Source organism: Haliotis rubra, unplaced genomic scaffold, assembly GCF_003918875.1.
Source record: "Haliotis rubra isolate DU_JTF1 unplaced genomic scaffold, ASM391887v1 Scf716, whole genome shotgun sequence".
Taxonomy (NCBI): Eukaryota; Metazoa; Mollusca; class Gastropoda; order Lepetellida; family Haliotidae; genus Haliotis; species Haliotis rubra.
In genome coordinates this window covers 67,017-93,615 of record NW_025767431.1, presented here as the reverse complement: position 1 = coordinate 93,615, position 26,599 = coordinate 67,017, and the positions used below count along the sequence as shown (strand labels likewise).

The window sequence follows — 26,599 nt, the reverse complement described above, 5'->3', positions numbered from 1 at the left end:
TTAGTCTTCATATGGTTGATCATGTGAAAGGTGGGAAAGAAGGCTGGCTAACGTATTTGTATGACACTTGTATTCTGTCAAAACATTGTTCGTGACTTAAGACTTTATATATTGTTGTGACTGTATCATAGATGGATATGATTACTGACAGTTTTGTTTGTCTACTGCAGTTGAAGACGGGTTTCATTATCTCCTAAGATGGGAAGTACTTCTCTGACATATAAACCACCTAACAACCAATGCACTTAAAATGAGGAGAAATATGTTTTAATTGTATACACAATGCCATTTAGAAAGTGGTCATATGTATATTTGGGATTACACTTTCTCAGTAAAGTACAGATTCAGAGTCAGGCACGTAATGGCCAGTAAACAAAGTCAGCCATCTAACCAACTCAGCCAGCACAGCTTCTACAAAAAAGGAAGTCGGACAACTGGTAGTCGAGACCGCGGACTTTGTGTACCCTCTACGAATGTAAATTAGTACGGTTCCCACGGCTGAGAACTGTGAATACACAATACCATTTAGAAAGTGGTCAAATATAACAAATGTTATATTGGGGCTACACTTTCTCAGTAACGTACAGTTTCTAGCAAAGCTTCGAAACGACACACTCAGAGTTGTGCATTCATACAATTGTTAAGTAACTTGAAAACGACTTATCGTTTACTACATATGCCATTTTGATTATCAATGTTGTATATACTCCATTCTCAACGACCAGCGAGATGAAGAGAGTACATACTGCCATGTCTGTTTCATAACACAGTTCATTTTATCATCTGTGCTCAAAAACAATATTCATCACTGGATAGCGTTACCGTCACACTCCTTCGCGCGCGTGAGAAAGTGCGTGTATTTATTATAATACATATCAGCTTATCATCCCTCACAACTTAACAGATAACACGTCACACTTGAATTGATAAACGTTGGCCTTACAAGGATAGGAATTGTCTGAAGTGCATTCGTGTTCAACGCAGAATGCATTAAAACAGCCTTCAGCTACCCCGGTCTGTCCTCGTGTGTGCCTTTATTTGTACAATGTCTGAATCGAGAATGTTGTTAAAAATGTTCAAACCTCAATCCGAAATGGGACAGAAAGTCGCGAGCTTGAAACGCTTTAATCACTAGGTTATCACACTGCCTCTTTCTTTCAGTAACAAGTAGGACACACGGTATACTGCTTGTAAGTAACAACTAGCCGCACACGATACTGCCTTTAAGTAACAAATAGCCGCACACGATACTGCCTTTAAGTAACAAATAGCCACACACGATCCTGCCTTCAAGTAACAAATAGCCATACACGATCCTGCCTTTAAGTAACAAATAGCCACACACGATCCTACCTTTAAGTAAGCAATGAAAAGCACATGCTCAGCAGGAAATGCTTTCAGATACAATAAACTCCATTTCAATGCCGACGTAACCTCAATAAACTGTTGCCACACGCTCCTAATGTGTTACGATGCGTGGATATTTCTGTACACGAACGTGTCCTCAAATCATTAATCCCCACGTGATAACTGTGTCATGCATAATATAGGTTTTTTGATACTATTTATTTACTTTCATATTGATTGTACGCTTTCTAAGAATTAGCTGTTCCTTCCTTAAACCCGAAACCAAACAGAAAGTAAAACCGGAGTTCATTGCAAGGGATTAGCCACCATACATCGTGCTAGTAAATTAACGAGGAGGTATTGCTTTTTTCCACGGAACAGTACCAGCAGGTAAGATTAGTATGTGTCTAAGTCTCCATTCACCTTACTGATGTGAACAATTGCTGATGCATGAGCAGAGCTCAGGTAGTTAATGTAATTCAGCAACAAGTAGGACACACGCTATACTGCTTGTAAGTAACAACTAGCCGCACATGATACTGCCTTTAAGTAACAAATAACCGCACACGATCCTGCCTTTAAGTAACAGGTAGCCACACACGATCCTACCTTTAAGTAACAAATAGCCACACACGATACTGCCTTTAAGTAACAAATAGCCACACAGGATCATGCATTTAAGAAACAAATAGCCACACACGATCCTGCCTTTAAGTAACAAATAGTCAAACGCGATACTGCCTTTAAGTAACAAATAGCCATACACGAATCCTGCCTTTAAGTAACAAATAGCCATACACGATCCTGCCTTTAAGTAACAAATAGCCACACACGATCCTGCCTTTAAGTAACAAATAGCCACACACGATCCTACCTTTAAGTAACAAATAGCCACACGCGATCCTGCCTTTAAGTAACAAATAGCCAAACGCGATACTGCCTTTAAGTAACAAATAGTCACTACACGATCCTGCCTTTAAGTAACAACTAGCCACACACGATCCTGCCTTTAAGTAACAAATAGCCATACGCGATCCTGCCTTTAAGTAACAAATAGACACACACGATCCTACCTTTAAGTAACAAATAGCCACACGCGATCCTGCCTTTAAGTAACAAATGACCAAACGCGATACTGCCTTTAAGTAACAAATAGCCACACACGATCCTGCCTTTAAGTAACAACTAGTCACACACGATACTCCCTTTAAGTAACAAATAGCCATACGCGATCCTGCCTTTAAGTAAGAAAAAGTCACACGATCCTACCTTTGAGTAACAAATAGCCACACACGATCCTACCTTTAAGTAACACATAGCCACACACGATCCTACCTTTAAGTAACAAATAGCCATACGCGATACTGCCTTTAAGTAACAAATAGTCACATACTATCCTACCTTTAAGTAACAAACAGCCACACGCTATCCTGCCTTTAAGTAACAAATGACCAAACGCGATACTGCCTTTAAGTAACAAATAGCCACACACGATCCTGCCTTTAAGTAACAACTAGTCACACACGATACTCCCTTTAAGTAACAAATAGCCATACGCGATCCTGCCTTTAAGTAAGAAATAGTCACACGATCCTACCTTTGAGTAACCATAGCCACACACGATCCTACCTTTAAGTAACACATAGCCACACACGATCCTACCTTTAAGTAACAAATAGCCACACGCGATACTGCCTTTAAGTAACAAATCGTCACATACGATCCTGCCTTTAAGTAACAAATAGCCATACACGATCCTGCCTTTAAGTAACAAATAGCCATACACAATCCTACCATTAAGTAACAGGTAGCCACACACGATCCTACCTTTAAGTAACAAATAGCCACACGCGATCCTGCCTTTAAGTAACAAATAGCCAAACGCGATACTGCCTTTAAGTAACAAATAGTCACTCACGATCCTGCCTTTAAGTGACAACTAACCACACACGATACTGCCTTTAAGTAACAAATAGACACACACGATCCTGCCTTTAAGTAACAAATAGCCATACGCGATCCTGCCTTTAAGTAACAAATAGCCACACACGATCCTGCCTTTAAGTAACAAATAGCCACACACGATCCTGCCTTTAAGTGACAAATAGTCACACACGATCCTGCCTTTAAGTAAGAAATAGCCACACACGATCCTGCCTTTAAGTAACAACTAGCCATACGTGATCCTGCCTTTAAGTAACAAATAGTCACACACGATCCTGCCTTTAAGTAACAAATAGTCACACACGATCCTGCCTTTAAGTAACAAATAGCCATACACGATCCTGCCTTTAAGTAACAAATAGTCACATACGATCCTGCCTTTAAGTAACAAATAGCCACACACGATCCTGCCTTTAAGTAACAAATAGCCACACACGATCCTGCCTTTAAGTAAGAAATAGCCACACACGATCCTGCCTTTAAGTAACAAATAGCCATACACGATCCTGCCTTTAAGTAACAAATAGCCATACATGATCCTACCTTTAAGTAACAAATAGCCACTCACGATCCTAAATTTAAGTAACAAATAGCCACACGCTATCCTGCCTTTGAGTAACAAATAGCCATACACGATCCTGCCTTTAAGTAACAAATAGCCACACACGATCCTGCCTTTAAGTAACAAATAGCCATACACGATCCTGCCTTTAAGTAACAAATAGCCATACGCGATCCTGCCTTTAAGTAACAAATAGTCACACACGATCCTACCTTTGAGTAACAAATAGCCATACACGATCCTGCCTTTAAGTAACAAATAGCCACACACGATCCTACCTTTAAGTAACAAATAGCCAAACGCGATCCTGCCTTTAAGTAACAAATCGTCACATACGATCCTGCCTTTAAGTAACAAATAGCCACACACGATCCTGCCTTTAAGTAACAAATAGCCATACACGATCCTGCCTTTAAGTAACAAATAGCCACACACGATCCTACCTTTAAGTAACAAATAGCCACACACGATCCTGCCTTTAAGTAACAAATAGCCATACACGATCCTGCCTTTAAGTAACAAATAGCCACACACGATCCTGCCTTTAAGTAACAAATAGTCACACACGATCCTGCCTTTAAGTAACAAATAGCCATACGCGATCCTGCCTTTAAGTAACAAATAGCCATACACGATCCTGCCTTTAAGTAACAAATAGCCACACACGATCCTGCCTTTAAGTAACAAATAGCCACACACGATCCTGCCTTTAAGTAACAAATAGCCATACACGATCCTGCCTTTAAGTAACAAATAGCCACACACGATCCTGCCTTTAAGTAACAAATAGCCATACACGATCCTGCCTTTAAGTAACAAATAGCCACACACGATCCTGCCTTTAAGTAACAAATAGCCATACACGATCCTGCCTTTAAGTAACAAATAGCCACACGCGATCCTGCCTTTAAGTAACAAATAGCCACACACGATCCTGCCTTTAAGTAACAAATAGCCACACACGATCCTGCCTTTAAGTAACAAATAGCCACACACGATCCTGCCTTTAAGTAACAAATAGCCATACACGATCCTGCCTTTAAGTAACAAATAGCCATACACGATCCTGCCTTTAAGTAACAAATAGCCATACACGATCCTGCCTTTAAGTAACAAATAGCCATACACGATCCTGCCTTTAAGTAACAAATAGCCACATAGCGATCCTGCCTTTAAGTAACAAATAGCCATACACGATCCTGCCTTTAAGTAACAAATAGCCATACACGATCCTGCCTTTAAGTAACAAATAGCCATACACGATCCTGCCTTTAAGTAACAAATAGCCACACACGATCCTGCCTTTAAGTAACAAATAGCCACACACGATCCTGCCTTTAAGTAACAAATAGCCATACACGATCCTGCCTTTAAGTAACAAATAGCCATACACGATCCTGCCTTTAAGTAACAAATAGCCACACACGATCCTGCCTTTAAGTAACAAATAGCCATACACGATCCTGCCTTTAAGTAACAAATAGCCATACACGATCCTGCCTTTTTAGCCACACACGATCCTGCCTTTAAGTAACAAATAGCCATACACGATCCTGCCTTTAAGTAACAAATAGCCATACACGATCCTGCCTTTAAGTAACAAATAGCCATACACGATCCTGCCTTTAAGTAACAAATAGCCACACACGATCCTGCCTTTAAGTAACAAATAGCCATACACGATCCTGCCTTTAAGTAACAAATAGCCATACACGATCCTGCCTTTAAGTAACAAATAGCCACACACGATCCTGCCTTTAAGTAACAAATAGCCATACACGATCCTGCCTTTAAGTAACAAATAGCCATACACGATCCTGCCTTTAAGTAACAAATAGCCATACACGATCCTGCCTTTAAGTAACAAATAGCCACACACGATCCTGCCTTTAAGTAACAAATAGCCATACACGATCCTGCCTTTAAGTAACAAATAGCCATACACGATCCTGCCTTTAAGTAACAAATAGCCACACACGATCCTGCCTTTAAGTAACAAATAGCCACACACGATCCTGCCTTTAAGTAACAAATAGCCACACACGATCCTGCCTTTAAGTAACAAATAGCCATACACGATCCTGCCTTTAAGTAACAAATAGCCATACACGATCCTGCCTTTAAGTAACAAATAGCCACACGATCCTGCCTTTAAGTAACAAATAGCCATACACGATCCTGCCTTTAAGTAACAAATAGCCACACACGATCCTGCCTTTAAGTAACAAATAGCCACACGCGATCCTGCCTTTAAGTAACAAATAGCCATACACGATCCTGCCTTTAAGTAACAAATAGCCATACACGATCCTGCCTTTAAGTAACAAATAGCCACACACGATCCTGCCTTTAAGTAACAAATAGCCATACACGATCCTGCCTTTAAGTAACAAATAGCCATACACGATCCTGCCTTTAAGTAACAAATAGCCATACACGATCCTGCCTTTAAGTAACAAATAGCCATACACGATCCTGCCTTTAAGTAACAAATAGCCATACACGATCCTGCCTTTAAGTAACAAATAGCCATACACGATCCTGCCTTTAAGTAACAAATAGCCACACACGATCCTGCCTTTAAGTAACAAATAGCCATACACGATCCTGCCTTTAAGTAACAAATAGCCATACACGATCCTGCCTTTAAGTAACAAATAGCCATACACGATCCTGCCTTTAAGTAACAAATAGCCACACACGATCCTGCCTTTAAGTAACAAATAGCCATACACGATCCTGCCTTTAAGTAACAAATAGCCATACACGATCCTGCCTTTAAGTAACAAATAGCCATACACGATCCTGCCTTTAAGTAACAAATAGCCACACACGATCCTGCCTTTAAGTAACAAATAGCCATACACGATCCTGCCTTTAAGTAACAAATAGCCATACACGATCCTGCCTTTAAGTAACAAATAGCCACACACGATCCTGCCTTTAAGTAACAAATAGCCATACACGATCCTGCCTTTAAGTAACAAATAGCCATACACGATCCTGCCTTTAAGTAACAAATAGTCACACACGATCCTGCCTTTAAGTAACAAATAGCCACACACGATCCTGCCTTTAAGTAACAAATAGCCACACACGATCCTACCTTTAAGTAACAAATAGCCACACGCGATCCTGCCTTTAAGTAACAAATAGCCACATACGATCCTGCCTTTAAGTAACAAATAGCCACACACGATCCTGCCTTTAAGTAACAAATAGCCACACACGATCCTGCCTTTAAGTAACAAATAGTCCATACACGATCCTGCCTTTAAGTAACAAATAGCCATACGCGATCCTGCCTTTAAGTAACAAATAGCCATACACGATCCTTCCTTTAAGTAACAAATAGCCACACACGATCCTGCCTTTAAGTAACAAATAGCCACACGCGATCCTGCCTTTAAGTAACAAATAGCCACACACGATCCTGCCTTTAAGTAACAAATAGACACACACGATCCTGCCTTTAAGTAACAAATAGCCGACACGATCCTGCCTTTAAGTAACAAATAGCCACACACGATCCTACCTTTAAGTAACAAATAGCCACACACGATCCTGCCTTTAAGTAACAAATAGCCACACACGATCCTGCCTTTAAGTAACAAATAGCCACACACGATCCTGCCTTTAAGTAACAAATAGCCACACACGATCCTGCCTTTAAGTAACAAATAGCCATACACGATCCTGCCTTTAAGTAACAAATAGCCATACACGATCCTGCATTTTAAGTAACAAATAGCCACACGCGATCCTGCCTTTAAGTAACAAATAGCCACACACGATCCTGCCTTTAAGTAACAAATAGCCACACACGATCCTGCCTTTAAGTAACAAATAGCCACACACGATCCTGCCTTTAAGTAACAAATAGCCATACACACGATCCTGCCTTTAAGTAACAAATAGCCATACGCGATCCTGCCTTTAAGTAACAAACAGCCAAACACGATCCTGCCTTTAAGTAACAAATAGCCACACACGATCCTGCCTTTAAGTAACAAATAGTCACACACGATCCTGCCTTTAAGTAACAAATAGCCACACACGATCCTGCCTTTAAGTAACAAATAGCCACACACGATCCTGCCTTTAAGTAACAAATAGCCACACACGATCCTGCCTTTAAGTAACAAATAGCCATACGCGATCCTGCCTTTAAGTAACAAATAGCCACACACGATCCTGCCTTTAAGTAACAAATAGCCACACACGATCCTGCCTTTAAGTAACAAATAGCCACACACGATCCTGCCTTTAAGTAACAAATAGCCACACACGATCCTGCCTTTAAGTAACAAATAGCCATACACGATCCTGCCTTTAAGTAACAAATAGCCATACACGATCCTGCCTTTTAAGTAACAACTAGTCACACATGATACTCCCTTTAAGTAACAAATAGCCACAAACGATCCTGCCCTTTAAGTAACAAATAGCCACACACACGATCCTACCTTTAAGTAACAAATAGCCACACGCGATCCTGCCTTTAAGTAACAAATCGTCACATACTATCCTGCCTTTAAGTAACAAATAGCCACACACGATCCTGCCTTTAAGTAACAAATAGCCACACACGATCCTGCCTTTAAGTAACAAATAGCCACACACGATCCTGCCTTTAAGTAACAAATAGCCATACGCGATCCTGCCTTTAAGTAACAAATAGTCATACACGATCCTGCCTTTAAGTAACAAATAGCCACACACGATCCTGCCTTTAAGTAACAAATAGCCATACACGATCCTGCCTTTAAGTAACAGGTAGCCACACACGATCCTGCCTTTAAGTAACAAATAGCCACACGCGATCCTACCTTTAAGTAACAAATAGCCACACACGATCCTGCCTTTAAGTAACAAATAGCCATACACGATCCTGCCTTTAAGTAACAGGTAGCCACACACGATCCTACCTTTAAGTAACAAATAGCCACACACGATCCTGCCTTTAAGTAACAAATAGCCATACACGATCCTGCCTTTAAGTAACAAATAGCCACACACGATCCTGCCTTTAAGTAACAAATTGCCAACACGATCCTGCCTTTTAAGTAACAAATACACGATCCTGCCTTTAAGTAACAAATAGCCACACACGATCCTGCCTTTAAGTAACAAATAGCCATACACGATCCTGCCTTTAAGTAACAAATAGTCACACACGATCCTGCCTTTAAGTAACAAATAGCCATACGCGATCCTGCCTTTAAGTAACAAATAGCCATACACGATCCTGCCTTTAAGTAACAAATAGCCCACACGATCCTGCCTTTAAGTAACAAATAGCCACACACGATCCTGCCTTTAAGGAACAAATAGACACACACGATCCTGCCTTTTAAGTAACAAATAGCCATACACGATCCTGCCTTTAAGTAACAAATAGTCACTCACGATCCTGCCTTTAAGTAACAACTATCACACATGATACTCCTTTAAGTAACAAATAGCCACAAACGATCCTACCTTTAAGTAACAAATAGCCACACACGATCCTGCCTTTAAGTAACAAATAGCCATACGCGATCCTGCCTTTAAGTAACAAATCGTCACACACGATCCTGCCTTTAAGTAACAAATAGCCACACACGATCCTGCCTTTAAGTAACAAATAGCCACACACGATCGTGCCTTTAAGTAACAAATAGTCGAACACGATCCTGCCTTTAAGTAACAAATAGCCATACGCGATCCTGTCCCAAAGTAACAAATAGCCATACACGATCCTGCCTTTAAGTAACAAATAGTCCACACGATCCTGCCTTTAAGTAACAAATAGCCACACGCGATCCTGCCTTTAAGTAACAAATAGTCACACACGATCCTGCCTTTAAGTAACAAATAGCCACACACGATCCTGCCTTTAAGTAACAAATAGCCGAACACGATCCTGCCTTTAAGTAACAAATAGCCACACACGATCCTGCCTTTAAGTAACAAATAGCCACACGCGATACTGCCTTTAAGTAACAAATAGCCACACGCGATCCTGCCTTTAAGTAACAAATAGCCACACGCGATCCTGCCTTTAAGTAACAAATAGCCACACACGATCCTGCCTTTAAGTAACAAATAGCCATACACGATCCTGCCTTTAAGTAACAAATAGCCATACACGATCCTACCTTTAAGTAACAGGTAGCCACACACGATCCTACCTTTAAGTAACAAATACACGCCTGCCACGGGATCCTACCTTTAAGTAAAAATAGCCACACACGATCCTGCCTTTAAGTAACAAATAGTCATACACGATCCTGCCTTTAAGTAACAAATAGCCATACACGATCCTGCCTTTAAGTAACAGGTAGCCACACACGATCCTACCTTTAAGTAACAAATAGCCAAACGCGATCCTGCCTTTAAGTAACAAATAGCCAAACACGATACTGCCTTTAAGTAACAAATAGTCACACACGATCCTGCCTTTAAGTAACAAATAGACACACACGATCCTGACTTTAAGTAACAAATAGTCACACACGATCCTACCTTTAAGTAACAAATAGCCATACGCGATCCTGCCTTTAAGTGACAAACAGCCAAACACGATCCTGCCTTTAAGTAACAAATAGTCACACACGATCCTGCCTTTAAGTAACAAATACCCATACGCGATACTGCCTTTAAGTAACAAATAGCCACACACGATCCTGCCTTTTAAGTAACAACTAGTCACACACGATACTCCCTTTACGTAACAAATAGCCATACGCGATCCTGCCTTTAAGTAAGAAATAGTCACACACGATCCTACCTTTGAGTAACAACTAGCCGCACACGACCCTACCTTTAAGTAACAAATAGCCACACACAATCCTACCTTTAAGTAACAAATAGCCACACGCTATACTGCCTTTAAGTAACAAATCGTCACATATTATCATGCCTTTAAGTAACAAATAGACACACGATCCAACCTTTAAGTAACAAATAGCCCACACGATCCTGCCTTTAAGTAACAAATAGCCATACACGATCCTGCCTTTAAGTAACAAATAGCCATACACAATCCTACCATTAAGTAACAGGTAGCCACACACGATCCTACCTTTAAGTAACAAATAGCCACACGCGACCCTGCCTTTAAGTAAGAAATAGCCACACACGATCCTGCCTTTAAGTGACAAATAGACACACACGATCCTGCCTTTTAAGTAACAAATAGCCACACACGATCCTGCCTTTAAGTAACAAATAGCCACACACGATCCTGCCTTTAAGTGACAAATAGTCACACACGATCCTGCCTTTAAGTAACAAATAGACACACACGATCCTGCCTTTAAGTAACAAATAGCCATACGTGATCCTGCCTTTAAGTAACAAATAGTCACACACGATCCTGCCTTTAAGTAACAACTAGTCACACACGATACTCCTTTAAGTAACAAATAGCCACAAACGATCCTACCTTTAAGTAACAAATAGCCACACGCGATCCTGCCTTTAAGTAACAAATCGTCACATACTATCCTGCCTTTAAGTAACAAATAGCCACACACGATCCTACCTTTAAGTAACAAATAGCCACACACGATCCTGCCTTTAAGTAACAAATAGCCACACACGATCCTGCCTTTAAGTAACAACTAGTCACACACGATCCTCCCTTTAAGTAACAAATAGCCATACGCGATCCTGCCTTTAAGTAACAAATAGTCACACACGATCCTACCTTTGAGTAACAACTAGCCGTACACGATCCTGCCTTTAAGTAACAAATAGCCACACACGATCCTACCTTTAAGTAACAAATAGCCACACGCGATCCTGCCTTTAAGTAACAAATCGTCACATACTATCCTGCCTTTAAGTAACAAATAGCCATACTCAATCCTACCATTAAGTAACAGGTAGCCACACACGACCCTACCTTTAAGTAACAAATAGCCATACACGATCCTGCCTTTAAGTAAGAAATAGCCACTCACGATCCTGCCTTTAAGTGACAAATAGCCCACACACGATCCTGCCTTTAAGTAACAAATAGCCACACACGATCCTGCCTTTAAGTAACAAATAGCCACACACGATCCTGCCTTTAAGTAACAAATAGACACACACGATCCTGCCTTTAAGTAACAAATAGACACACACGATCCTGCCTTTAAGTAACAAATAGCCATACGTGATCCTGCCTTTAAGTAACAAATAGTCACACGATCCTGCCTTTAAGTAACAACTAGTCACACACGATACTCCCTTTAAGTAACAAATAGCCACAAACGATCCTACCTTTAAGTAACAAATAGCCACACGCGATCCTGCCTTTAAGTAACAAATCGTCACATACTATCCTGCCTTTAAGTAACAAATAGCCACACACGATCCTGCCTTTAAGTAACAAATAGCCACACACGATCCTGCCTTTAAGTAAGAAATAGCCACACACGATCCTGCCTTTAAGTAACAAATAGCCATACACGATCCTGCCTTTAAGTAACAACTAGCCATACATGATCCTACCTTTAAGTAACAAATAGCCACTCACGATCCTAAATTTAAGTAACAAATAGCCACACGCTATCCTGCCTTTAAGTAACAAATGACCAAACGCGATACTGCCTTTAAGTAACAAATAGCCACACACGATCCTGCCTTTAAGTAACAAATAGCCATACGCGATCCTGCCTTTAAGTAACAAATCGTCACATACTATCCTGCCTTTAAGTAACAACTAGTCACACATGATACTCCCTTTAAGTAACAAATAGCCATACGCGATCCTGCCTTTAAGTAACAAATAGTCACACACGATCCTGCCTTTAAGTAACAAATAGTCACACACGATCCTGCCTTTAAGTAACAAATAGCCATACGCGATACTGCCTTTAAGTAACAAATACCCACACACGATCCTGCCTTTACGTAACAACTAGTCACACACTATACTCCCTTTACGTAACAAATAGCCATACGCGATCCTGCCTTTAAGTAAGAAATAGTCACACACGATCCTACCTTTGAGTAACAACTAGCCGCACACGACCCTACCTTTAAGTAACAAATAGCCACACACGATCCTACCTTTAAGTAACAAATAGCCACACGCTATACTGCCTTTAAGTAACAAATCGTCACATATTATCATGCCTTTAAGTAACAAATAGACACACGATCCAACCTTTAAGTAACAAATAGCCACACACGATCCTGCCTTTTAAGTAACAAATAGCCATACACGATCCTGCCTTTAAGTAACAAATAGCCATTCACAATCCTACCATTAAGTAACAGTTAGCCACACACGATCCTACCTTTAAGTAACAAATAGCCACACGCGACCCTGCCTTTAACTAAGAAATAGCCACACACGATCCTGCCTTTAAGTGACAAATAGACACACACGATCCTGCCTTTAAGTAACAAATAGCCACACGATCCTGCCTTTTAAGTAACAACTAGCCACACACGATCCTGCCTTTAAGTGACAAATAGACACACACGATCCTGCCTTTAAGTAACAAATAGCCACACACGATCCTGCCTTTAAGTAACAAATAGCCATACGTGATCCTGCCTTTAAGTAACAAATAGTCACACACGATCCTGCCTTTAAGTAACAACTAGTCACACACGATACTCCCTTTAAGTAACAAATAGCCACAAACGATCCTACCTTTAAGTAACAAATAGCCACACGCGATCCTGCCTTTAAGTAACAAATCGTCACATACTATCCTGCCTTTAAGTAACAAATAGCCACACACGATCCTGCCTTTAAGTAACAAATAGCCACACACGATCCTACCTTTAAGTAACAAATAGCCACACACGATCCTGCCTTTAAGTAACAAATAGCCACACACGATCCTGCCTTTAAGTAACAACTAGTCACACACGATACTCCTTTACGTAACAAATAGCCATACGCGATCCTGCCTTTAAGTAAGAAATAGTCACACACGATCCTACCTTTGAGTAACAACTAGCCGCAGACGACCCTGCCTTTAAGTAACAAATAGCCACACACGATCCTACCTTTAAGTAACAAATAGCCACACGCTATACTGCCTTTAAGTAACAAATCGTCACATACTATCCTGCCTTTAAGTAACAAATAGCCACACGATCCAACCTTTAAGTAACAAATAGCCACTCACGATCCTGCCTTTAAGTAACAAATAGCCATACACGATCCTGCCTTTAAGTAACAAATAGCCATACTCAATCCTACCATTAAGTAACAGGTAGCCACACACGACCCTACCTTTAAGTAACAAATAGCCACACGCGATCCTGCCTTTAAGTAAGAAATAGGCACACACGATCCTGCCTTTAAGTGACAAATAGACACACACGATCCTGCCTTTAAGTAACAAATAGCCACACACGATCCTGCCTTTAAAGTAAAGAAATAGCCACACTCGATCCTGCCTTTAAGTGACAAATAGACACACACGATCCTGCTTTTAAGTAACAAATAGACACACACGATCCTGCCTTTAAGTAACAAATAGCCATACGTGATCCTGCCTTTAAGTAACAAATAGTCACACACGATCCTGCCTTTAAGTAACAACTAGTCACACACGATACTCCCTTTAAGTAACAAATAGCCACAAACGATCCTACCTTTAAGTAACAAATAGCCACACGCGATCCTGCCTTTAAGTAACAAATCGTCACATACTATCCTGCCTTTAAGTAAGAAATAGCCACACACGATCCTGCCTTTAAGTAACAAATAGCCATACACGATCCTGCCTTTAAGTAACAACTAGCCATACATGATCCTACCTTTAAGTAACAAATAGCCACTCACGATCCTAAATTTAAGTAACAAATAGCCACACGCTATCCTGCCTTTAAGTAACAAATGACCAAACGCGATACTGCCTTTAAGTAACAAATAGCCACACACGATCCTGCCTTTAAGTAACAACTAGTCACACACGATACTCCCTTTAAGTAACAACTAGCCGTACACGATCCTGCCTTTAAGTAACAAATAGCCACACACGATCCTACCTTTAAGTAACAAATAGCCACACGCGATCCTGCCTTTAAGTAACAAATCGTCACATACTATCCTGCCTTTAAGTAACAAATAGCCACACACGATCCTGCCTTTAAGTAACAAATAGCCATACACGATCCTACCTTTAAACTGGAAGTGTACACGAAGAATAAATCACATTTATTCTTATGTGAATCAAAGTGAACTGTTTTAATTAGTTAATACCAATGTTTGAAAATATACACTCATTTTTCTTACATTGTTAGTATAACCTTCAAAATAAGTGCTGATATGTAACGCCAATATGAGGCCTTTGTTTGCAGAGCTAAAACAGGCCAGAGTTACCGCCCTTTGATTATGACGTAATTGGTGCCACTTGATTTTAAACTGATCTCCTGTCTAGTCCCAAATCAAAGATTAATTATACTGAAATTAATCACGTGAGAAAAGTTTGTGAAAATTCGAAAGAAGCATAAGAACAGAAAATGTAAGCAGCAGGACAGATTGATCGTGTGTTTTTTCATTCATAACCTCATCTCAGTGAAAATAACAAATGTGTATAACAATGTTGACGTCCGTATGACATCACTATCGGGAAGCGACTTTTTCAAAATGGCGTGTTCACTGACACGAGTACGCCGGAGTTTTCGAAGACATTTTCGTTGTTTCAAGCAACGTATATGCATAAATGTGACATGTAAGTAGTCCAAAAATTCTGTCAGTCTGCTGGTTGTTATTTTCTTTTTGTTTTCATTGTGACCAAGGTAGATAGTCAGAAATTAAGAGAGGTACCATCATCGTTGTGCGTGAGTTGGCGTCAATCATGGCGTCACGCTTTCAGAAACTGTAATATGTTGTGATGAATCTAGAAAATCACAAGAATACACCTATTTTATTTAACTATCGCTTGCTCGATACCTTTCCCATACATGTTCTAAAACTAATGAGCAGGCCCGCGTTTCACAAAAGCCTCCTAGATTTAGGAGGTCGTACCGGTAAGAGGGCTTTGTGAAACGGGCCCCTGTACTGGTCTATGCAACGAGTAGGCGAACGGATACACAGTGTAAAATCTTATTGGCTTTGTTTACATTTCAAACATGTGGTCCTTCCCAGCGCGGTATCAGATATTTTTCATTCGATTTCACTGAAACACTTCGAATTGGTGACAAAGTCCACTTGCCAGTTTATTTTGAACTATATGAGCAATTCAGGGATTCGTGTCAGGAAGATGGTGTTGAACTATACAATTTTATTGATTTTAAGGGCGAAACATAACCAACATACATGTGACGTGATTTTATAAACACTCTGTAATATGGCTTTGGTTTTTGCGTATTTTCCAAAACATTCCCAGCGATTCTCGGTTCATTGACAATGTTTCAGAACGAGCATTGGTGATTTGATCATACAACAACAAAACTACCGCTGATCACAATGATACGTCTTTTTCTTAAATTCAATTCTCCCAATAAAATTTGACATTTGAATTAAGACATACAATAAATTACGCAAAACGCAGTTAATGGTGATTTAGTAATGTGTCAAAACTGGCGAGATTTACGATGCATAGTAATTTTCAGTATATTTGATCTGCAATGAGCGGATGATAGATCTATCATAGAAAAAACGAATTTCAAACAGAGTTCAAAACTGCAAATTGCATTTATCTTCGTGATGTATTTGGATATGGTATCGATATCAAAGTGAAGGTGGAAGAGGAGGGACATATTGTACGATTTAAGTAGGAATTTTAGTAACAAACGTAGAATGCCGGCACATTCACAGATGGCAAGCTAGATGTAGTGCACGTTTTAATGTTTGTGAAAAATGATACTGTTGAAAAGGCGACCGACTCAGGTTGAATGTTATACAATTTGTTTACGTGGTAACACATTTAGTACAATGTATACGTTTTCAAAACAGCAACGTCATTACAGTGTACAACTGACCACATAAGCCAGCTGACGGCTAGGCAACAGGTGGATTAAAACAGTAGCCTGCGCATCGAGACACAAGAACCACACCTATCTATACCTGCACCACACATGAAATGGGTCTAATAAGGTCTAACGACGTCATTTGTTTATCGTTCGGGCACCAATGACGTCATTTCCAAGGGACATAAGCCATGGTGTTTTTATTGTGGACATAGAACTCTCGGTAAATGTTGAAAATATGAATTGATATAACGCAAACAATAAATTAGTTACTTCTGAAATATGTACAGGTTTGGATATAAAACTACTTGATAAACACTTTTATGAGGGAAAAGTGCAAGACAAAAGGTTAATTTTCGTGTACACTTGCCCTTTAAGTAACAGGTAGCCACACACGATCCTACCTTTAAGTAACAAATAGCCACACGCGATCCTGCCTTTAAGTAACAAATAGCCAAACGCGATACTGCCTTTAAGTAACAAATAGTCACACACGATCCTGCCTTTAAGTAACAAATAGTCACACACGATCCTGACTTTAAGTAACAAATAGTCACACACGATCCTACCTTTAAGTAACAAATAGCCATACGCGATCCTGCCTTTAAGTGACAAACAGCCAAACACGATACTGCCTTTAAGTAACAAATAGTCACACACGATCCTGCCTTTAAGTAACAAATAGACACACACGATCCTGCCTTTAAGTAACAAATAGCCATACGCGATCCTGCCTTTAAGTAACAAATAGTCACACACGATCCTGCCTTTAAGTAACAAATAGACACACACGATCCTGCCTTTAAGTAACAAATAGTCGAACACGATCCTGCCTTTAAGACACAAATAGCCATACGCGATCCTGCCTTCAAGTAACAAATAGTGACACACGATCCTGCCTTTAAGTAACAAATAGTCACACACGATCCTGCCTTTAAGACACAAATAGCCATACGCGATCCTGCCTTTAAGTAACAAATAGTCACACACGATACTGCCTTTAAGTAACAAATAGCCACACGCGATCCTGCCTTTAAGTAACAAATAGTCACACACGATACTGCCTTTAAGACACAAATAGACACACACGATCCTGCCTTTAAGTAACAAATAGTCGAACACGATCCTGCCTTTAAGTAGCAAATAGCCACTCACGATCCTGCCTTTAAGTAACAAATAGCCATACACGATCCTACCTTTAAGTAACAAATAGCCACACGCGATACTTTCTTTAAGTAACAAATAGCCACACACGATCCTGCCTTTAAGTAACAAATAGCCACACCCGATCCTGCCTTTAAGTAACAAATAGCCACACGCCATACCGTCTTTAAGTAACAAATAGCCAAACGCGATACTGCCTTTAAGTAACAAATAGCCACACACGATCCTGCCTTTAAGTAACAAATAGCCATACACGATCCTGCCTTTAAGTAACAAATAGCCATACACGATCCTACCTTTAAGTAACAGGTAGCCACACACGATCCTACCTTTAAGTAACAAATAGCCACACGCGATCCTGCCTTTAAGTAACAAATAGCCAAACGCGATACTGCCTTTAAGTAACAAATAGTCACACACGATCCTGCCTTTAAGTAACAAATAGTCACACACGATCCTGCCTTTAAGTAACAAATAGTCACACACGATCCTGCCTTTAAGTAACAAAAGTAACAAATAGCCATACGCGATCCTGCCTTTAAGTAACAAACAGCCAAACACGATACTGCCTTTAAGTAACAAATAGTCACACACGATCCTGCCTTTAAGTAACAAATAGCCACACACGATCCTGCCTTTAAGTAACAAATAGCCATACGCGATCCTGCCTTTAAGTAACAAATAGTCACACACGATCCTGCCTTTAAGTAACAAATAGCCACACGCACGATCCTGCCTTTAAGTAACAAATAGTCGAACACGATCCTGCCTTTAAGACACAAATAGCCATACGCGATCCTGCCTTCAAGTAACAAATAGTGACACACGATCCTACCTTTAAGTAACAAATAGTCACACACGATCCTGCCTTTAAGTAACAAATAGCCACACGCGATCCTGCCTTTAAGTAACAAATAGTCACAAACGATACTGCCTTTAAAACACAAATAGACACACACGATCCTGCCTTTAAGTAACAAATAGTCGAACACGATCCTGCCTTTTAAGTAGCAAATAGCCACTCACGATCATGCCTTTGAGTAACAAATAGCCATACACGATCCTACCTTTAAGTAACAAATAGCCACGCGATACTTTCTTTAAGTAACAAATAGCCATACGCGATCCTGCCTTTAAGTAACAAATAGCCACACCCGATCCTACCTTTAAGTAACAAATAGCCACACGCCATACCGTCTTTAAGTAACAAATAGCCAAACGCGATACTGCCTTTAAGTAACAAATAGCCACACACGATCCTGCCTTTAAGTAACAAATAGCCATACACGATCCTGCCTTTAAGTAACAAATAGCCATACACGATCCTACCTTTAAGTAACAGGTAGCCACACACGATCCTACCTTTAAGTAACAAATAGCCACACGCGATCCTACCTTTAAGTAACAAATAGCCACACACGATCCTGCCTTTAAGTAACAAATAGCCATACACGATCCTGCCTTTAAGTAACAAATAGCCATACACGATCCTACCTTTAAGTAACAGGTAGCCACACACGATCCTGCCTTTAAGTAACAAATAGCCAAACGCGATACTGCCTTTAAGTAACAAATAGTCACTCACAATCCTGCCTTTAAGTAACAAATAGACACACACGATCCTGCCTTTAAGTAACAAATAGCCATACGCGATCCTGCCTTTAAGTAACAAATAGACACACACGATCCTGCCTTTAAGTAACAAATAGCCAAACGCGATACTGCCTTTAAGTAACAAATAGTCACTCAGAATCCTGCCTTTAAGTAACAAATAGACACACACGATCCTGCCTTTAAGTAACAAATAGCCATACGCGATCCTGCCTTTAAGTAACAAATAGTCACACACGATCCTGCCTTTAAGTAACAAATAGCCACACACGATCCTGCCTTTAAGTAACAAATAGTCACACACGATCCTGCCTTTAAGTAACAAATAGTCACACACGATCCTGCCTTTAAGTAACAAATAGCCATACGCGATCCTGCCTTTAAGTAACAAATAGCCATACGCGATCCTGCCTTTAAGACACAAATAGACACACACGATCCTGCCTTTAAGTAACAAATAGTCGAACACGATCCTGCCTCTAAGTAGCAAATAGCATACACTCACGATCATGCCTTTGAGTAACGAATAGCCATACACGATCCTGCCTTTAAGTAACAAGTAGCCAACGCGATAGTAACAAACACGCGATACTTTCTTTAAGTAACAAATAGCCACACACGATCCTGCCTTTAAGTAACAAATAGCCACACGCGATCCTGCCTTTAAGTAACAAATAACCACACGCCATACCGTCTTTAAGTAACAAATAGCTACACACGATCCTGCCTTTAAGTAACAAGTGAAACACACATGCGATCAGCAGCAAATGCTTTCAGATACAATAAACCCCAGTTCAATGCGGACTTAACCCCAAGAAACTGTTGGCAAACGCTCCTAATATTTGTCGATGCGTGGATATTTCTGTACACGAACGTGGCTTCAAATAATTTTTCCCCACGTGATAACTGGAACAGTTCTCTCTGACAATATATGCACAATATAGTTTTTTGATACACTGTATTTGCTTTCATATTGATTGTACGCTTTCTAGGAATTAGTTGATCCTTCCTTAAACCCGAAAACCAAACAGAAAGTAAAACCGAAGTTCACTATACTGGATTAACCACCATACATTATGATAGAAAATTAATGAGGAGTTACTACTGGAACAGTACCAGCAGGTAAGATTATCCTTTCACCTTGATGTGACCAACTGGTAATGAATGAGCAGCGCTCAGGCAGTTCATTTCAATCACTGATTCATGACTTCGAAGACGTAGTGTCATGACATAATGATGACACAATACTTGAATTTCTTCTATGGCCATACTTCCACAGCCATGACACTATACTTGAACTTCTTCTCTAGTAACACTTCCACAGCCATGAAACTATATCTGAACTTCCTCCATGGTCATACTTCCACAGTCATGACACTATACTTGAACCTCTTCTATAGTAATACTTCCACAGTCATGACACTATACTTGAACTTCTTCCATGGTCATACTTCCACAGTCATGACACTATACTTGAACTTCTTCTATAGTAATACTTCCACAGCCATGACACTATACTTGAACTTCTTCTATGGTCATACTTCCACAGTCATGACACTATACTTGAACTTCTTCTATAGTAATACTTCCACAGCCATGACACTATACCTGAACTTCTTCTGTGGCCATACTTCCACAGCCATGACACTATACTTGAACTTCTTCTATGGTCATACCTCAACAGCGATGACACAATACTTGAACTTCTTCTATAGTAATACTTCCACAGCCATGACACTATACCTGAACTTCTTCTGTGGCCATACTTCCACAGCCATGACACTATACCTGAACTTCTTCTGTGGCCATACTTCCACAGCCATGACACTATACTTGAACTTCTTCTATGGTCCTACCTCAACAGCGATGACACAATACTTGAACTTCTTCTATAGTAATACTTCCACAGCCATGACACTATACCTGAACTTCTTCTGTGGCCATACTTCCACAGCCATGACACTATACTTGAACTTCTTCTATGGTCATACTTCCACAGCCATGACACTATACCTGAACTTCTTCTATGGCCATACTTACACAGCCATGACATTATACTTGATCTTCTTCCATGGTCATACTTCCACGGCCATGACACTATACAGAATATCCATTTGCAGCATATGAACAGCCATATCACTATAATTCCACACCCATGACACTATTATCTAAGAGCTTATATCACTATTCTTGATTATTAATGACATTGCATTTATACACCATGATGCTATTCTTTAACAGGCTATGTTACTATTTTAATCATTAATGGCACTGTAGTTAAATAGCCATGACATTATACGTAAACAGCTTATATCACTATACTTGGGCGACTTATATCACTTCGGCAGTGAATGAATGAATGTCTTTATTTCCTCCAAAAGTATATTCGAAGATTACATAAACAAACATCAGTCAGTTACATATATGTACATATGATATGTACAAAGCACGGTTATTTACAACAATGATAGTTCAGAAAGTATACATCAAGGAATCATTTAAAGAATAGATATAGTTCGAAAAATGTAGTATGATGGTTTGCCATGCCGTTTCATGAAGGCCAGGGATGTGAAGTTTTGCACCACAAAACAGTACAATGGCATCTTCATCTTCAAGCATTTCAATTAATGCATATAATCTACGTCCAGTAGGTCAAGTAGCGTCGTATAAAAAAATATATCTTTAGCTCATTACAGATTCACAATGCAAAATGATGTGGGCATCGTGGTCATAGCAGTACTTATTACAAAGCATACATTCTTTTGAGAATTTGGCTTTAGAACCGACTGGTACAGTAAGTTGTATATGGTCTTTATACTCTGGGTACAGATACAATAGAGTGTAAAGTCTATGTAGACTCAGTGTTTGAGGGATTACAGCATATCTGGACATATCCTCTCTAATGGAGAGTCTAAATTTCCATTGATTATACTTCCGTTCTGTACACAACAGAGTGTTGCAAATACTGCGTGAGCTAATATTTAAGTGAACAGTGAGTGCTAAAAATGCACAGGACAGTGTTTCCGTTGATGAATTACAAGCGTTATTACATAATCTTCTAAGGAATAATAATCTACACTTGTCAATGTACCCAACCATTGTCCAGAGACCTAGGTTGGCACATACAGAATCTGTTGGCATACGTCTGTTGAACCCTTGAATACATTTAGTGAAATATCGTTGGGTATTTTCCACCAGATCAATGTATTTGCCATATAGCATAGGCATGGTTTCACAACCATAGAAGCTTGTAGGTAAAACCATTCTTTTCCATATATTAACACATGTACCTGGGTGTAAGTCAGTACTGTTAAGACCCAATGAGCGCAAAGAATTTATGGTTTGCATGGCCTTTTTGACAGTTAGTGAAAACTCTATCATTACAAGACAGATCTAATGAGAGTAGAATGCCACCATATTTTACTGATGGACGTATATTAATAGAGGTGTCGCAAAGGGAGAATGAGAGCTCAGGACAAGATTGTTTCCCTTTCCGAAAAACTACAACAGTGCTTTTCAATGCATTGTATGATAGCCGCCATCTGGAAGCATATTCTGAAACAATATGAAGTGAATTCTGCAGCCCAGACAGATTGGTACTGAACAGTGTCGTATCATCGGCTAACAGGACTGATGGTACATCAATACCATATACACATATACCATTGTTACTAAAGGCTTGTTTATACGGCGAAAATATACACATGTGCAAATGTCGCCGTATAAACAGGCCTTTAGTCTTCATTCAGATAGTAAATCGTTTATGGAGACAAGGAAGAACCATGCAGACAAGACTCTACCTTGCCCTACACCTTGTTTTACTTCAGATGTGTCTGAGCTATTTTCGTGGTACATTACAAAAGAAGAGCTGACCTGGACCTTTCTTTTACTGTGATGAACCTAGGTACCAAATATGAAAAGAATCTAGTGAATGGTTCTTACGATATTCCAATTCGTACATACGGACGTAGTAATTAATACTACACCCCCCGCTTAGCGCTAAAGGCGCGATTGGGGATAATAACAAATGTAAACGGTGACTATTGACATGCTATATTGGAAATGACAGTGTGCATGCATCCGGCGAATATCTATCCCGTTACCTGTGCCATCCATTGACATCAAGGTTGGTCTGTTTGATATGCTGGTCACTGTAGCCGTTTCTAGAAATGTGTAATTCCCAGGTGGGACTAGCTACGAGGAGGTAGTTAAGTTAAAAATGATTTCTTTTCTTTGCGGATTTATCGAAACATTAGCACATTAAATGAAGACAAAACACGCTATGTTGTTTTTAACTGTTTATTTACAGAAATAAAGAAGTTGATTGTATGAACAAACATCAATAATTGAATGAATAGATAAAAGCTCTTTGTTAGGAAATATACAAAACGATATGGAGATCGGAATCGAGTGGTGATGATGATTATGATGATCATGAAGAAGAAGAAAATGATGATGATGATTCGCGTTGTATTCATGGACACTGTACTTCAATATCTTCAGGTGGCCTAGAATTTCCATGATCCACAAATATACAATGTCTGGAATTGTTTGTGTCACAGATGACCCTCTGTCATGCAACGTGAAAGATGTCTCCATAGTTTCTTTGAAGATCACCGTCAGTTGCGATCCATCGTTGTGACGTCACACATCAGGATTTCTAGAAGGAAACGTATTCACGATCAGACCATTGAGATATCGCTCGTTGAAGAGGCCGCAAAAGACGTAGCACATACATCACTGATTTATTTTTGTTCGCGTTAACGCAAAAAAACCTGCGTGTTCTGCACGCAAAGCATTTTGTGTTCTGAGAACAAGTAACCGAAAAACGTACATAAGCTCCCCAAGGAAACAATAAAATAAACATTTTCTCAGCTTATTTGATTTACGAATGATGACAACAATCTCTGAAATGCAAGGAAGTGACTCCCCAAGAGACGTCGCCGCTTTCTGGTTGGGGCATACTCCTTCTGTGCATGCCCAAAAATTCTTGGGCTATGCTATTTAGGAACGCAAAGCTTTTTTTTTCCTACCGCGAACACTGTCATCGTTTATTTACATATGACTACTTATGCTTATTCTCTTGAAAGAGGAAACATTTAATCGCCATGGTTATGACAACGCAGTAAAGTTTCTTCATCTTATGACTGAACATATTCAACGTATAACACAACGTTTTCATCTTATGACCTGACATATTCAACGTATAACACAACGTTTTCATCTTATGACCTAACATATTCAACTTTGACACAACGTATTCAACTTATTAGACAACGTAATACATATTCAAACCATTTGGTGTTGGGACGTCGTCAGGTCCACCATTGCCACCATCGACCACCTGCACAGGACGTTTGGTGTGGCAGTAACACTGGACTTTCAAGCACATCTGGTGCAACCTCTGTCTGTGGTAGAGTGATAAAGCAAGGATGACGACGACAGCTGCAATTGAGACAACAGGTACGACCACAGCCAGACTAGAAGGTGAATTCGTCCTTGATGTAGTCTCTACATCTTTCAGACCAGCTGGAGCTGGAAGCGTTGAAACCCAAGTTGATCCTGTAGTCGAGGTAGTCTTTGCAAGGAAATCTGTGAATAGTGGTCAGGTAATTATATATCATACTGTTCGCTTACATATTGGTGATTAAAAGAAGACAGGGAATTTTATTCCCTTGTGTTAAAATTAGTGAAACCTAGTTAAATTGAATGCCTCGTGACAATCGAAGATATGTGCGAGTGTCGACCTAGGTGACAAAGTAGCATAGTCTTAGATAATATATGATGATAGTGGCTTTGGATTTAACAGTGTTTAGCTGTAAGTAAAACAGTGAAGTAGACATAAGTAATAAGCGTCCAGTTGTGTTTTTCATTTAAGAGATTCACCACCATGTTTTAGGTTCATCCCAAGGCGCATGTTGAAACACACCCACTCAGGTTAATCCGTCCTTTGCGCTGAAAAGCAGGTTAAACAACACACATGTCGGATCACCTCCCCGGGTTAAGCAGTAGAGTTGTTATAATCCATTCATGCTTTCTTGTCTAGCTTAGTTATTTATAGCACACTGTTAATCAATAACTCGGTTAATCCGGTTAGTTGACGGACTGTGTGTAACGTGTGACCAAGAGCCTATTGGAGTGTATATTGCTTCATGCATCACAATTAATGAACATAAATTGTATTTACATCTAGATACATTGTATATATAAATACATCCGATAAAACATTCATAACTGACATATATAAGATCAATATTGATACTAGTAATGATACAGCCTCTCATACATCTCACCTGGACAATTATTGTTGCATTTACTGGCAGTGTTCTGTATCTCCATGTGATCACACACCATGCTACAGTATTCACACATGTGTGAGTCTGGGTCCAGGAACTGACCACGCCCACATGTTGACCTTGTCTCAACCGACACGACCACAGTCACAACAAGAATCCCCAGTAGAAATCGATCCATGATGGAGTGTTTCAGAAGTCCCAGCTCAGCTTCTAATAGCCGGCAACTCGGAAAAGGATCATTTAATCATACGCTATGGATGTGCTTTATGGAAAGGAAGACGAGCCCCTCGCTGTCGGTGGCGTGTGTCCGACAACCCTTGTCGACTCCAAATGAATGACAACGTGTGGAGTATCTTTGTATGACGTAACATGTAGTCACGTGATCTTTAAACGTTTGGTCTGAGAAATTATACCAAATATAGAAAAATGTTTGTCTTAAACATATTCTTGATCTACATCTTACGATAAAGAATCATTGTGATCTTAAACTCACATACCATTTATGGAACTTTTGTTGATGCTCACCCTAAAGCCGCTCGGGTTCATTTACAACACATACTCCTCGGATTTACTGATTCCCTCTGGGTTTAACCCATTCTATATTCAGCAGAAGGGGGTTCCCCTTCACGCCGGTTAAACTCGTGGTGTGTTAGATCGAGGGTACAGCAGATGTGATAAAGGTCAAGGGTTTGTACAGTGCCTGGAATGTATGCACGGCCCACTGTACTTATCACACCATACCATAGAGGTTTATCTCAGT

The 26,599-nt window shown here is 39.9% G+C and overlaps 1 protein-coding gene and 1 long non-coding RNA gene across 3 annotated transcripts in view; one reads left to right on the top strand and one right to left on the bottom strand.

Moving 5' to 3' along the window:
• Positions 1-1,639: 1,639 nt before the first annotated feature.
• The window catches only part of LOC124259295, an 81,428-nt gene continuing 56,468 nt past the window's right edge, over positions 1,640-26,599 (top strand). Inside the window, exon 1 of the long non-coding RNA XR_006893816.1 lies at positions 1,640-1,737. This is a non-coding gene — a long non-coding RNA (uncharacterized LOC124259295). The remainder of the gene's footprint in view (positions 1,738-26,599) is intronic.
• LOC124259290 lies at positions 23,871-26,388 on the bottom strand. 2 transcript variants are annotated; one of them, XM_046693398.1, is made up of 4 exons: positions 26,126-26,388; positions 25,837-26,049; positions 24,839-25,135; positions 23,871-24,203 (listed from the first exon to the last, which is right to left on the bottom strand). In XM_046693398.1, exons 1-4 carry the CDS (start codon positions 26,208-26,210, stop codon positions 24,163-24,165), a joined length of 636 nt encoding a protein of 211 aa, XP_046549354.1. In that variant the 5' UTR covers positions 26,211-26,388; the 3' UTR covers positions 23,871-24,162. The 2 variants fall into 2 exon arrangements, with proteins under 2 accessions (XP_046549354.1, XP_046549356.1); XM_046693400.1 differs by having other exon boundaries at positions 25,837-26,386.